Source organism: Macrotis lagotis, chromosome 4 (genome assembly GCF_037893015.1).
Source record: "Macrotis lagotis isolate mMagLag1 chromosome 4, bilby.v1.9.chrom.fasta, whole genome shotgun sequence".
NCBI classification, from domain to species: Eukaryota; Metazoa; Chordata; class Mammalia; order Peramelemorphia; family Peramelidae; genus Macrotis; species Macrotis lagotis.
The window spans coordinates 92,841,543-92,854,242 of NC_133661.1; the positions used below are offsets into that span (position 1 = coordinate 92,841,543).

The 12,700-nt window shown below is 35.8% G+C and overlaps 1 protein-coding gene across 2 annotated transcripts in view; it reads left to right on the forward strand.

The window, feature by feature from the left end:
• The window catches only part of RGS10 (regulator of G protein signaling 10), a 77,575-nt gene extending 65,136 nt beyond the window's left edge, over positions 1-12,439 (forward strand). For both annotated transcript variants that reach the window (XM_074233537.1, XM_074233538.1), the window contains exon 5: positions 6,372-12,439. In XM_074233537.1, the coding sequence (XP_074089638.1) occupies positions 6,372-6,518 (147 nt within the window). In that variant the 3' untranslated portion in view covers positions 6,519-12,439. The remainder of the gene's footprint in view (positions 1-6,371) is intronic.
• The last annotated feature ends 261 nt before the right edge of the window (positions 12,440-12,700 follow it).

Below are 12,700 nucleotides of genomic sequence, written 5' to 3' on the forward strand. Positions count from 1 at the left end.
AATAACATATTCTAAATAAGTTAGACATTAAAAAAAATGCCCCATATCACTTTTCAGGGTTTTCTTTCCCCTCCCTCCTCTATCTCTCCTTTGCAGGGATTCCAGAAGCTGGAATGTTAGAAATATTAGGCTTTATGTAGGGGCAGGATTCTGAGCAAGGAGGTTCATGAACTTTTAATTTTTTTAATTGTTATTTTATTTTTTCCAACCACATGCAAAGATAATTTTCAGCATTCATTTACCTGCAAAGTCTTGGAACTTGTGACTTTTAAAAAATATTTTGATAATTCCTTTGTAATCCTATGTATTCTAAAACATTATTCTAAGTCATTTTGATTATTACAGACATCCAAAGAACCTATGAAAATGCTTTGTGCATACAGAAAATGAATGGATAAATAGAAGTATGCATCCAGAAAATGAATGGATAAATAGAAGTATGATTAGAATGGTTTAACATATTAACATTAACAATTAACAAATATTTATATATTTGTTTCCAATAGTAGTCATGAGGGAGTAGGGAAGAAAAAAAGGAAAAATAAAGGTTTACATGATAACTTTATTTTATCTTTAAAAGGAATAATAACATTGTATATAATAGATTGCAGTTTCATATGTAATTATCTTTTCTTTAATTCAACTATGTTACAGAATTCCTTGTTTTACTTCATACATGGAAAAAAAACAAAACATTATTCTGAGAAGAGAATTTTAAGTTTTTCCAGACTACCAAAACAATCTTTGAGAGAAAAAAATTTGGATGTCAAACTTGATGACCTTTCATGTCCTTTCAAGTCTATGATTCTCTGGGTTCTGAGAAGTTTAGGCAGCATTCCACTTTGTTGTGTGTGACCTAATGAAACCACAGAACTGGTTTTTGTTATCTCCATCATCATGATAATTTAATTTTGTTGTCTCCCTACTGCATGTGCCAAAAGCCATGTATAAAGGCACATATATGACAGTTAATCACTTGTGAAGGGATTTTTCCACATTCTACATTATGGGCCGCATTGCTCTCTCAGTCAGAAAATGCCTTTTTTCCCCCTGCCCTCTTAAACTCTTCATCCTTTTTGTTGGACAAACTTGTGATGCAAGCAATATAACTATGAATATTTTTCATAAAGGGGGGGAAAGTGAGGCTTAGTGATGTTAATATGAATTGATGCCCTTAGTAAATGGAGAAGATTGATGAGCTTGGAACCCCAACCTTCCAACTGGAGCCCAGCCCTTCCCATAGGAGCTCAAAGCCTCAGACATTCTTTCTGTTCACTGTTTATTCAAGATCCTTTTAGTTCTTCATGGAATGATAGATTTGAATGGTTTCCTTCATGGAGATATATGACAGAGCTAGTTTTTCCCCCCTCAGTTTTTTGCTGTCTAAAGCCTGTTCATATTTTCTTTTAAACAAATTCTTCCTGAGAGTCTCTCCTTGGCAAGACTACTGCTTTCGTGTCATGAATACGCAACTGTATTGTTTCTTGGCAAAATGACATCTATGTTTGGAATCTCAGGCATCATCATAATATCGGAATCATTATGTCATATGATATCATAATAATAATAACATCATGACTAGTATTTCTACAGCCACAATTTCTCTCCTCAAATGTCCAAACTACCTTTCAGAAGTTTAGTAAAATAAGACCTTTGTTATCTTTCCAGGTAAATTAGAAATTTAATAATTTTTGATACTCCACTATTAATGTTGGACAGAAACAAAACTATAATATTAATAACATCTGACATATTCAGCACTTTTAAAATTTGCAGAGCTTTACACAATTTTATCTCCATTGAGATAACTTTGCTGTTCACAATTCTCTATTACTTGATAAATTATCTCATTTGATTCTCACAACTCTGTGGGGCAAATGGTACAATGTTCCCCCAATTTAAAGAAATAAACCAAGGTTCAGAAAGGTAAAGAAACTTGCCTAAGTTTATATGGCTATTAAGCAGCTCACGGTGGCAATGGGGATAAAGTTTCAGGCCTGGAGTCAGAAAGACTCATTTTTTCTGAGTTCAAATCCAGCCTCAGGCACTTATTAGTTGTGTGACCTTGGGGAAGTTGTGTAACCCTATTTGTCTCAGTTTCCTCATCCGTAAAATAAGCTGGAAAAGTAAATGACAAACCATTTCAGTATTTTTGCCAAGAAAACCCTAAATGGAAACTCGAAGAGTCAGACTGGACTGAATAACAACAAAAATACTTTTATATTCTGGTGCATGTATTCATACTAACCAAAAATGTCCAGGGAAGCTGCTTTCTGTGGCTGTTTATTACCTTGCAGTATCAATTTTCTTTTTTCTGTGTATGTATTTTCTTTCCATCCAGGCTGTAAGCTCAATAGAGACAGAAAATATATCTCCTGACATAGTGTTTTATAGAAAGAGCACTGGATTTGTCATCATAAAGTGTGTATTTAAATCATAACTGACTTTTAATGATAAATTTGTTTGTTCATTTATTTTTATTTTCAGTTGAAATTTTATTTTATTTTCTCCAATTACATGGAAAGGTAGCTTGCATCCATTTGCAAATTTATGAGTTTCACTTTTCCCACCATCCTTCCTTCTCTTCTCTTTCCCCATGGTGGCCCACAGTCTGGTAAAAGTTGTATTACATACAATCAGGTTTAACATATTTCCATATTAGTCATGTTGTAAAAGAGGAATAGAATGAAGGGGAAAGAACAAACCATGAGAAAGAAAGGAAAAACATAAAAGAAGTGTTAAAATAACATAATATGATTTGCCCTGCATTCAGATCCCACAGTTCTTTCTCTGGTATTTTCCATGCCTCCCAGGGCTGTCTTTGATCTTTGAACTGCTGAGAGGAGCTACATCCATCAAGGTTGATCATCTCACAATGTTGTTAATGTGTGCAGTGTTCTTCTGGTTCTTCTCCCTTCCACTAAGCATCAGTTCATGTAATTCTTTCCATGCTTCTCCAATGTCTGGCCACTCATGATTTCTTATAGAACATTCATACTCCATAATATTCTTACACCATAACTTATTTAGCAATTCCCTCAACTGGCTCTGACTCTTAGAAGAAAAAGAGAAGGGAAGAGAATAAGCATTTATGTGAAGCCCACTGTCAAGGCATTTTACTGTGTGATTTTATAACAACTGTCTCATTTGATCTGAATGTCAACCCTTTTGGGTAGATGCTGCTACCCAGTGAGGAAACTGAGGCAAACAGAGGTTAAGTGACTAACCCAGAGTCACACAGCTAGTAAATGTCTAAAGTGGAATTTGAACTCGAGTCTTCCTGAGGTCCATAACTCTATTCACTACACCATCAGCCACTTTAGAAGCTGGGTAACCATGGGAATATCCTTGAAGCTCTCTGGACCTCTGGTTTTTTTTTTGTTTTTTTTTTTATCTTTTAAATGGCTGACGATACCTGTCCTGTCTACCTCTCAGGTTAGTTTTATTAATATTTATTTGTTTTCCAAATATATACAATAGTAGTTTCTACGTACCTTTTTTTAAAGTTTTGAATTTTACAATTTTTCCCCACTCTCCCTTTCCTCCCCCCCCACCCCCTCATAGAAGGCTGTCTGATAATCTTTGTTTCCATGCTATACATTGATCGAAATTGAATGTTGGAGAGAGAGAAATCATATCCTTGAGGAGAAAATAAAATATTAGACATAGTATATAACACTTTTTTTAGGTTTTTGCAAGGCAAATGGGGTTAAGTGGCTTGCCCAAGGCCACACAGCTAGGTAATTATTAAGTGTCTGAGGCTGGATTTGAACTCAGGTGCTCTTGACTCCAAGGCCAGTGCTCTATCCTCTGTACCACCTAGCTACCCTGACACTTGTTTTTTTTTTTTTTAAATTGAAGGTAATAGACTTTGATCTTTGTTTAAACTCCACAGTTTTTCTTTGGATACAGATGGTATTCTCCATTGCAGGTCTCTAAAATTGTCCCTGATTGTTGCAGTGATGAAATGAGCAGCCCATTAAGGTTGATCATATACCTCATGTTGCTCTTCAGGTGTACAGTGTTCTTCTGGTTCTGCTCATCTCATTCAGCATCAGTTCATACAAATCCTTACAGGCTTCTCTGAAATCTCATGTCTCTTGGTTTCTAATAAAACAGTAGTGTTCCATAACATACACATACCACAGTTTGTTCAGCCATTCCCCAATTGAAGGACATTCACTTGATTTCCAATTCTTTGCCACCGCAAACAGGGATGCTATGAATACTTTTGTTAAAGTGATCTTTTTACCCTTTTTCATAATCTTTTCAGGATGTAGACCCAGAAGTGGCATTGCTGGATTAAAGGGTTCAGGTTAGTTTTGAACATCAAAGCAGATAATGAATAATAAAAATGTTTGAGAAACTAATGGAAGGTAGCAATAATCTTGTAGAAGTCTGGCTGAAATTCATCTGATATGATTAAAAAATTACTTATTCAAATTAAATTACTTATTCAATTCCACATCAATCAAACTACCAAAAAACTACTTTCTAGAGCTTAAAACAATAATAACAAAGTTCATTTGGAACAACAAAAGATCAAGAATATTAAGTGAATTGATGAAAAAATGCAAAGGAAGATAATCTAGCTGTATCAGATCTAAAATTATATAATAGCCATCATCAAAACTGCCTATACTACTAAAAAATGGTAATGGACTAATGGATGATAATATGTACAAAAGAAACCAGTAGTAAATGACCATAGTAATCTACTGTTTGACAAACACATGGACTCCAGTTTCTGGGATAAGAACTCAAAAATTGACAAAACTACTAAGAAAATTGGAAAATAGTATGGCAAAAATTATATATTTACCCACATTTCTAACCCTATATATACCAAAATAAGGTCAAAATGGCATACAGGATTTAGCCGTAAAGGATGATACCATAGGCTAATTAAGAGAACAAGAAAAAAAATGTAGAACTCATACAAGAAATAAAGAACATTATAAATTGCAGAATGGATGATTTTTGACTATATTAAAAAGGTTTTGTACTAATAAAACCAATATAGTCAAGATTAGAAGGAAGGTAGAAAGCTGGGAAACAATTTTTCACAGCTAGTGTTTATGATAAAGACTCATTTCTAAAATAAAATTTATAAGATTACCAATTGATAAATGGTCAAAGGATACAAAAACAAGAAATTTTCAGAAGAAGAAATTAAAGCTATCTATGTTATGTGAAAAAATATTTCAAGTCATTATTGATTAGAGAAATGCAAATTAAAACAGCTATGAGTTACTATCTCCCATCCATCAGAGTGACTAAAATGACAAAAAAAGGATAATGATCATTGTTGGGAGAGGATGTGGGAAAATTGGGATCCAGTCATTCTGGAGAGCTATCTGCAACTTTGCCCAAAGATCAATAAAACTGTTCATACCCTTTGATCCAGCAATACATTACTAGGTCTGTATCTCAAAGAAATCATAAAAAATGGGGAAAGTCTCACATATTCAAAAAATATTTATGGCAGTTCTTTTTGTAGTGGCAAAGAATTGGAAATTGAGGGGATGCCCATCAATTGGGGAATGACTGAATAAGTTATAGTATATGAATGTTGTGGAATACTATTGTTCTTTAAGAAACCTTGAGCAATCAAACTTTAGAGAAGCATGGAAAGACTTCCATAAATTAATGCTGAGGGAAGTGAGCAAACCAAGAGAACACTGATCACATTAACAACACTGAGATGATGAACTATGATGGATGCATCTTCTCTCAGTAGTTCAGAGATCAAGGACAACCCTGAGAGACCTGCTATGGACAATGCCTTCCTTATCTGGAGAAAAACATAAGGAGTCTAAATGCAAACCTAAGCATGCTATATTTACCTTTTTAAAACTTCTTTTATATTTTTTCCTTTCTCATGGTTTTTTCCTTTTCCCTTAGTTCTAATTCCTCTTTCATAACATGACTACTATGTAAATATATTAAACACGAATGTACATGTACAACTTTTACCAAACTGTGGGGAGGGAAGCAAGGGTGGTAGAAAAAATGTGGAACAAATGCATGAATATTGAATAATTACCATTCCTTGTAATTGGAAAAATAAAATAAAATTTCAATTTAAAAAATTGGCTGTGGTTGTCTCACAGTGGCTCACAAACAAGACAGATGGGAGATGGTGCTTTTCAGTTCATTAAGTTTCTCTTATGCATCCATGGTGAGCAGAGTTTTGTGTTTTGCATTGGGGAAGATATAAAACTTGGTTAAGATTTAGGTCCTGCCTTCCTGAGTTTAAAGGCTATAAATGGGATATATGTACAAATATAAAGCTAGAGTAAATATTTATTGCTTCATTGTTCACTCTGTCACCTATAGTCTTCAGACTTTTTTTTCCTTTCACTCCTCAGATTTTTAATCTCATGAAGTATGACAGCTACAGCCGCTTTTTAAAATCAGATTTATTTTTAAAACACAAACGAACTGAAGAAGAGGAAGAAGATGCATCTGATTCCCAAACTGTAGCCAAAAGAGCTTCAAGAATTTATAACACATGATCTGGAGAAGACTGAGGACTGGCAACTTTTTTTTTTTTAACTCTCAGGAACCATGTGGTGTTGTAGAACTGCTTGATTATCTATATATGGACTAAGAAACATGAAACCTATTTGTGGTATTGTGTGTATTTTACTAATTGCTTGAACCATTAGTTTTGCATGAAAGCTAATCTTGCCCAGTGTCTTTGAAGAAAAAGTTTTTCTGGCTCTTCCCAAATGACTGAGAGACTTTTTATGATATTTGTATAGATTAAGGTGCTTCCAAAAATATCTTGTCTTCATTTAGGATAACAGAATGTTAGAGCTGGAAGATACTATAAAGATCATTTTTATTAAAGACCTTCTTTATTTTATTTTATTTTTTGACAGAATGGGGCACTGAAGCCCAGGGAAGGAAAAGGAAGGGACTTAGGTAAGGTCACCCAGCTAGTTGATGCCTACTAATATGCTTATGGAAAATAGACAGACTTTGCTTTTTTTTGTTCTTTACCATGATGCCCCCAGGATGAAATTTGGGATATTTTTCTCAGATATATCTTGCAAATTAGCTCAGTAATTAGTTGTTTAGATGGTTTATTTATTGATCACCATAGAGCTTATCATGCTTATCATGCAGCCTTGTGTTTTGGATCTGAATGGAAAGAAGTGAATTGTCAACAGCTTGTAAAGACTTGGGGAGCTGTATGCATCTGTGTAATCAAAGAGTTATTATTTCCTCTGTGTGGATTTATGTGTGTAATCAATGGGTTATTATTTTTTCTGCTTTTCCCCCTATGGTTCATGACATTTCATGCAATAGGCTATTAGCCTTTCTGAGAAACCAAGCCATATAGCCTATCATGAGAGAAATAAGATCTCAGTAGTGAACAATAAATAAGTACATGGGAAACAGGGCAGGGTCCCCATAGCAACATAAGCTATAGTGTAATGAAAGAATGACATTAAATGCATGCTGAAATTCAACTTAACAGTGACTTGATTCTTCCTGTTCCTCCGTGGATATTTCCCCAAAATCATCCTCTTCAATTCTACCTACTTTCTTTATCTTTTCCTCTCCACAGCCTCCTTCTCCTTCCTTCCTCAAAAGAGACCCCCCCCCCCTAAAAATATAACTTCCTTGAGTGCAAGAGCTCAGATGATGAGTTTTTGGGAGACCTCACATTGAAGAAGAGAGCTCAACAAGGGAGGAGCTTGCACGTAGATCCAAGGGTCTCCTTACACCAGGCTGAGAGACTTGGGGAGAGGGTTTGGGCAGGAGTCCAGCAAGGCCAGGCCAAGCCAGACCAGCTGTTCTCCCTTTCTTAGGACAAGCTGATAGAATTAGGAGGTGATTGGGTGTCTCGCACCTTCCCCTCTAGGCATGCATATAGTTCTCAAATAATTCTCTAACCTAGAATATGGATTATCTAGAAATAGATGGACTTTTTTTTAAAGCACACTTCCAGCCTTAAATCCATTAATTTAGAAACAAAGAATAAACCATACTATAGACTTTCCACTCTAGCATCTCCATTTTCCAAATGCCAATAATGCACTTACTCATGTGACCTATGTTATGATGTCTCAAGAATTTACTGAAAACAAAAAAAAAAACTAGTTATACATAGAATCTTAGATCTTCAGAGCTAGAAGGGGTCTTATAGTTTAAAAAAATGTACATTTACATAGGAAGAAACAGAGGTTCTGCTAGCAGGAAGAGATTGACCCAGGCAAATTTGAAGCCTTTTTATATTTGTTTCCTAGTTAAAAGCTCTCCTAGACTGAATAAATGGAAGATTATCATTAAAAACATTTATAATTAACTTTCAATTAAACAATCATATGGTCTGTCCTTTATTTCATCAGTTTAAGTGTCAGCAACATAAGCTGACAGGTTACCCATCTTGAATAAACAAAAAAAGATTTTAGAGTGTGCTGTAGTTTTCGCACTTTTAAACCAAATTCCTGTACTTCTGAGTCTACCCCATCCTGAAAGGAGATATTTCAAATTTTAGAAATGATAATCCTGAGAGATTCCCTCTCATGGAAGAAAGATACAATTTTAATGACAAAGATGAGAATAGTTGAATGCATTCAGAAAATCAAGGGATAGAGCAGAAAGTTGAGGGCAGGAATTGTTTCTTATGAATCCCTTTACACACAAGATGCTTACTGAATATTGAATGAATAAATGAATGAATGAGAAGAAAACAGTGAACTGCTCATTCCTAGTATATACCAATTGGTCATGATTTGAGAATGATGAATAGGGAATTTCACTAGAGCAGTTATTCTAGGACCATAGGACAAATTAATTTCTCAATTAAAAAAGTTACTATCCTTAATGTGATGAGGAGATATAAAAGCTTCCTCACATCAGATTTTTTTTTTAAAAAATTGTTTTTTTTTAAAGCAATGGGGTTAAGTGACTTGCCCAAGGTTACACAGTTAGGCAATTATTAAGTGTCTGAGGCAGAATTTGAACTCAGGTCTTCCTGACTCCAGGGCTGGTTCTCTATCCACTGCACCACCTAGCTGCCCCTCAGAATTTTTAATAAACAATTGAAATCTCAGAATTTTACTTATACTAGGTGTTCAATAAATAGCTGATGAATAAATGAAACTATCAAAATGTAAATCTGAGCTAAAAATGATGTCTAATCAAAATACAAGCATCATATTCTGTTTTTTTTTTCAAGGCAAATGGTGTTAAGTGGCTTGCCCAAGGCCACACAGCCAGGTAATTATTAAGTGTCTGAAACCGGATTTGAACCCAGGTACTCCTGACTCCAGGGCCAGTGCTTTATCTACTACGTCACCTAGCCGCCCCTCAAGCATCATATTCAACTGAAAATATGCATCACAACTTTTGCCACTCCTGAAAACTTGCCGTTTTCTCCTTTTTCTCATCCACTTGACTTTAGTTACCTTTTAAAAAATATAAACACTTATCCATATGCAAAAAGTTTTCATGACCATAGAAAACATCAGAACTAGAAGGGGCTGTGGTGTTCATCTAGCACAAAGCTCATGTTTTAGAGAAATTGTAAATGAACTATACAGGAAACTGAGGGTCGGACTTGTTGGATAGCTAGGTGGTACAATGGCTACAGCACCAGCCTGGAGTCAGAAAGACTCATCATCCTGGGTTCAAATTTGACCTCAGAAAATTTCAAGCTGTGTGACCCAGGGTGAGTCATTAAACTCTGTTTCCTCATCTGTAAAATGAGAGAAGGAAATAGCAAATCACTCTAGTATGTTTGCTAAGAAAACCCCAAATAGGGTCATGAAGAGTCAAAAGCAACTGAACCATAACAAAATGATTACAAATAAATGGCAGAGCAAGATTCCAATCCAAGTCTGTTGATTCCTGAGCCCAAGCATTTTCCATTATGCCATGATCCTTCCTAATGAAGCCCCAGGAAGACTTCCAAGGTTCATAGAAAATGAAATAACTTGGTGAGGTGGTAAGTTTCAGTGCTCCAGATGAGGTTGTCACTCCAAATACTTTGGCAAAATTTCAGCCTAACAGGATGCTAAATAGGAATTTGAAGCAAAATTTTATCCTGAAACCTCCAGGTGATTAAGTTTTGTACCCATTAGTTCTCTTTGGTTCTCCCTTTTTCATGCCTCTTTCTTGGACAATCATCATCACTTTTAATGGACCCCTTGGTTGTAATGCTACATCTGTTCTTTTACTTCAGAATTGCTTTGACATTTAGCCAATTGGAGCTTAGGGAACTTTTCTGCCCACCCCTGGGAGAACTCTCAAAGAGAGAATTCCTCTTAATAATAACAACAAAAATAACTGCCTTTTTTTGGAGTTTTAGGGAGATAAAAGTCTTCATAGCCTTCACAACTCCATGAGATAGATACTACAGGTATCACTATTGCAATTTTATGGGGAAAGATGCTGAGGCATAGAGAGGTTAAATTACTTGACCCCATCACATCACTAATGAGTATCAGAAGCAGGTCTCGCCCACCTCCAAGTTCAACACACTTTTCAATTCACGGTGGTGTTTCTTCCATAGAGGGAAGCCGGAATGCCATGGAATTAATGTGAGTCATTGTTCCTGGACTGAAACAATCATGGTAATAAGGCAACCTTTCATGGTAATTTGGGGATCAAAACCATAGGAAAAGTAAAACACTTTACAAGCCTTCAAAGGTTATGTAAATGTTAATTGGCAATGTAAATGTAAATTGTAAGTAGTAACAAGTCTGTAAAAGCAAGTCTCTAAAATTGAAAGTTTTAGACCTTAGTGACAATCTAAATTGACAGAGTTTTTTTTAACAGACATCTCTAAAACAACTCACATTTCCATAGTATTTGAAACAAGCACAGTCTTATGGGAGGTGTGCTTAATAAATATTTGTTAAAATGAAGGTTATGAAGCAGTTTTTTAAAATTGAATTTTATTTTTTCACTTAAAAATCTATTTTCTGTCTGTTTCACCTCCTTCCCCTCAAACTGCGAAAAGAAAGAAACTCATGATAAATATAGTCAAGCAAAACAAATTCTTATGTTGCCCTTGTCCTAAAGTTTTATGTAGAAGGCACCTTCCTTACAACCCAAAAGGTACATAAATGAGTCAATGGACCAGTATGAGAAGGCATTTATCAGTATAAGGCATCTAGGTGGCATAGTGGGGAGAATGCTGGATCTGAAGTCAGGAAGAATCATCGTCCTGAATTCAAGATTTGATTCAGATACCTTACTAGCTGGATGACCCTAGGCAAGTCACTTAACCCTGTTTCCTCTTTTCTAAAATGAACTAGAGAAGGAAATGGCAAACTAGCATCTTTGCCAAGAACCCCAAATGGGGGATCACTAAGAGTTGAACCCAACTGAAACAACCAAACAATAACCACAGAAGGGACTGTGTCATAAATCATTTAGTTGGAACCTTTCTAGGAAAAAAAAACCCAAATCATTTATCTGGGCAACAAGGTAGTGCAGTGGATAGAGTACTGCTCCTAGAGTAAGATGGATCTGAGTTCTAATCCAGTTTCAGACACTAGCTATGTAACCCTGAGCAAGTCACTTCATCCTATTTACCACTTTTTCCTCATCTATAAAATGAACTGGAGAAGGAAATGGCAAACCAATCCAGTATATTTGCCAAGAAATCTAATAGGGTCACAAAAAGTCAGACATGACTAATTCACTAAACAATAGCAAATAACGATTTGCCCAAAAATGTGTTAAGTGCTGAGTATGCAAGTACAAATTCAAAGGCAATCTCTTTTCTTAACTTTCATTCTAAAAGATGAAGATCTCACACACACATAGGGAAGTTGTGGCAGGATGGGGCAGTTTGTTTTGGAAAAGTAGTCTAAAGGAGATAATGGGAAGTACAGTTGTCTCAACTGGAAGGAAGGAGTAAAGAGTATTAGGAAGCAGAAGTCATGGGGAGGAGAGAAGGAAAGACAAAAGCTCGAGAATTTTGGGCTTGCACCTGGCTTTTGTCCAGCTGACTGCAAGTGGAGGCTACAGCTGTCACAAAGTGAATAAAATCATGGACTGATGGTGCCTTATCTGCTCTCTCAACACCTCATCTTCTTGAATGCTCTGTCTGGAGAGAATCTGCTCTTTGCACTAGGACCTGGTGGTTATCTCCTCCATTTCTTCTCCCTTCTCTGCCTCATGCTTCCTAGCAAACTGATATTGTCTACCCTTGGTTGTTTACTCCCCTCCACCCCATTTTAAATCTTGTTTATTGGTTGTCTTTACTTTTATAATGTATTTTGTCTCCAGAGAAAATTAAACTGATTTTTATTGCATTTTTACCATAAATGAGCAACTACTCCATGGGAAGGACAAAATAAACCCCCTTCCCAATAGCCATAGATAACCTCAAACCCACCCCCTTTTTCCTCCCCACTATCTCTTTCCCTTCCCCCCATACACAAAGTGGAAGTTTATATATATATATATGGAGAGAGAGAGAGAGATATATATATATATATATATATGGAGAGAGAGAGAGAGAGAGAGAGAGGGAGAGAGGGAGAGAGAGTCATGTCACCAGCAGTCAGGACAATGATGGGATGGAGGAGCCAGCATTGGTACTATGAATTTGAAATTAAGCCCTCCAGAGTATGGTCTTTGATTCTATGACATGGTAGCTATTAGGAAGATGACTGGAGAATATTTTCATTTTATAGATGAAGAAATTAAGATGCAAAGAGTTGAAGTG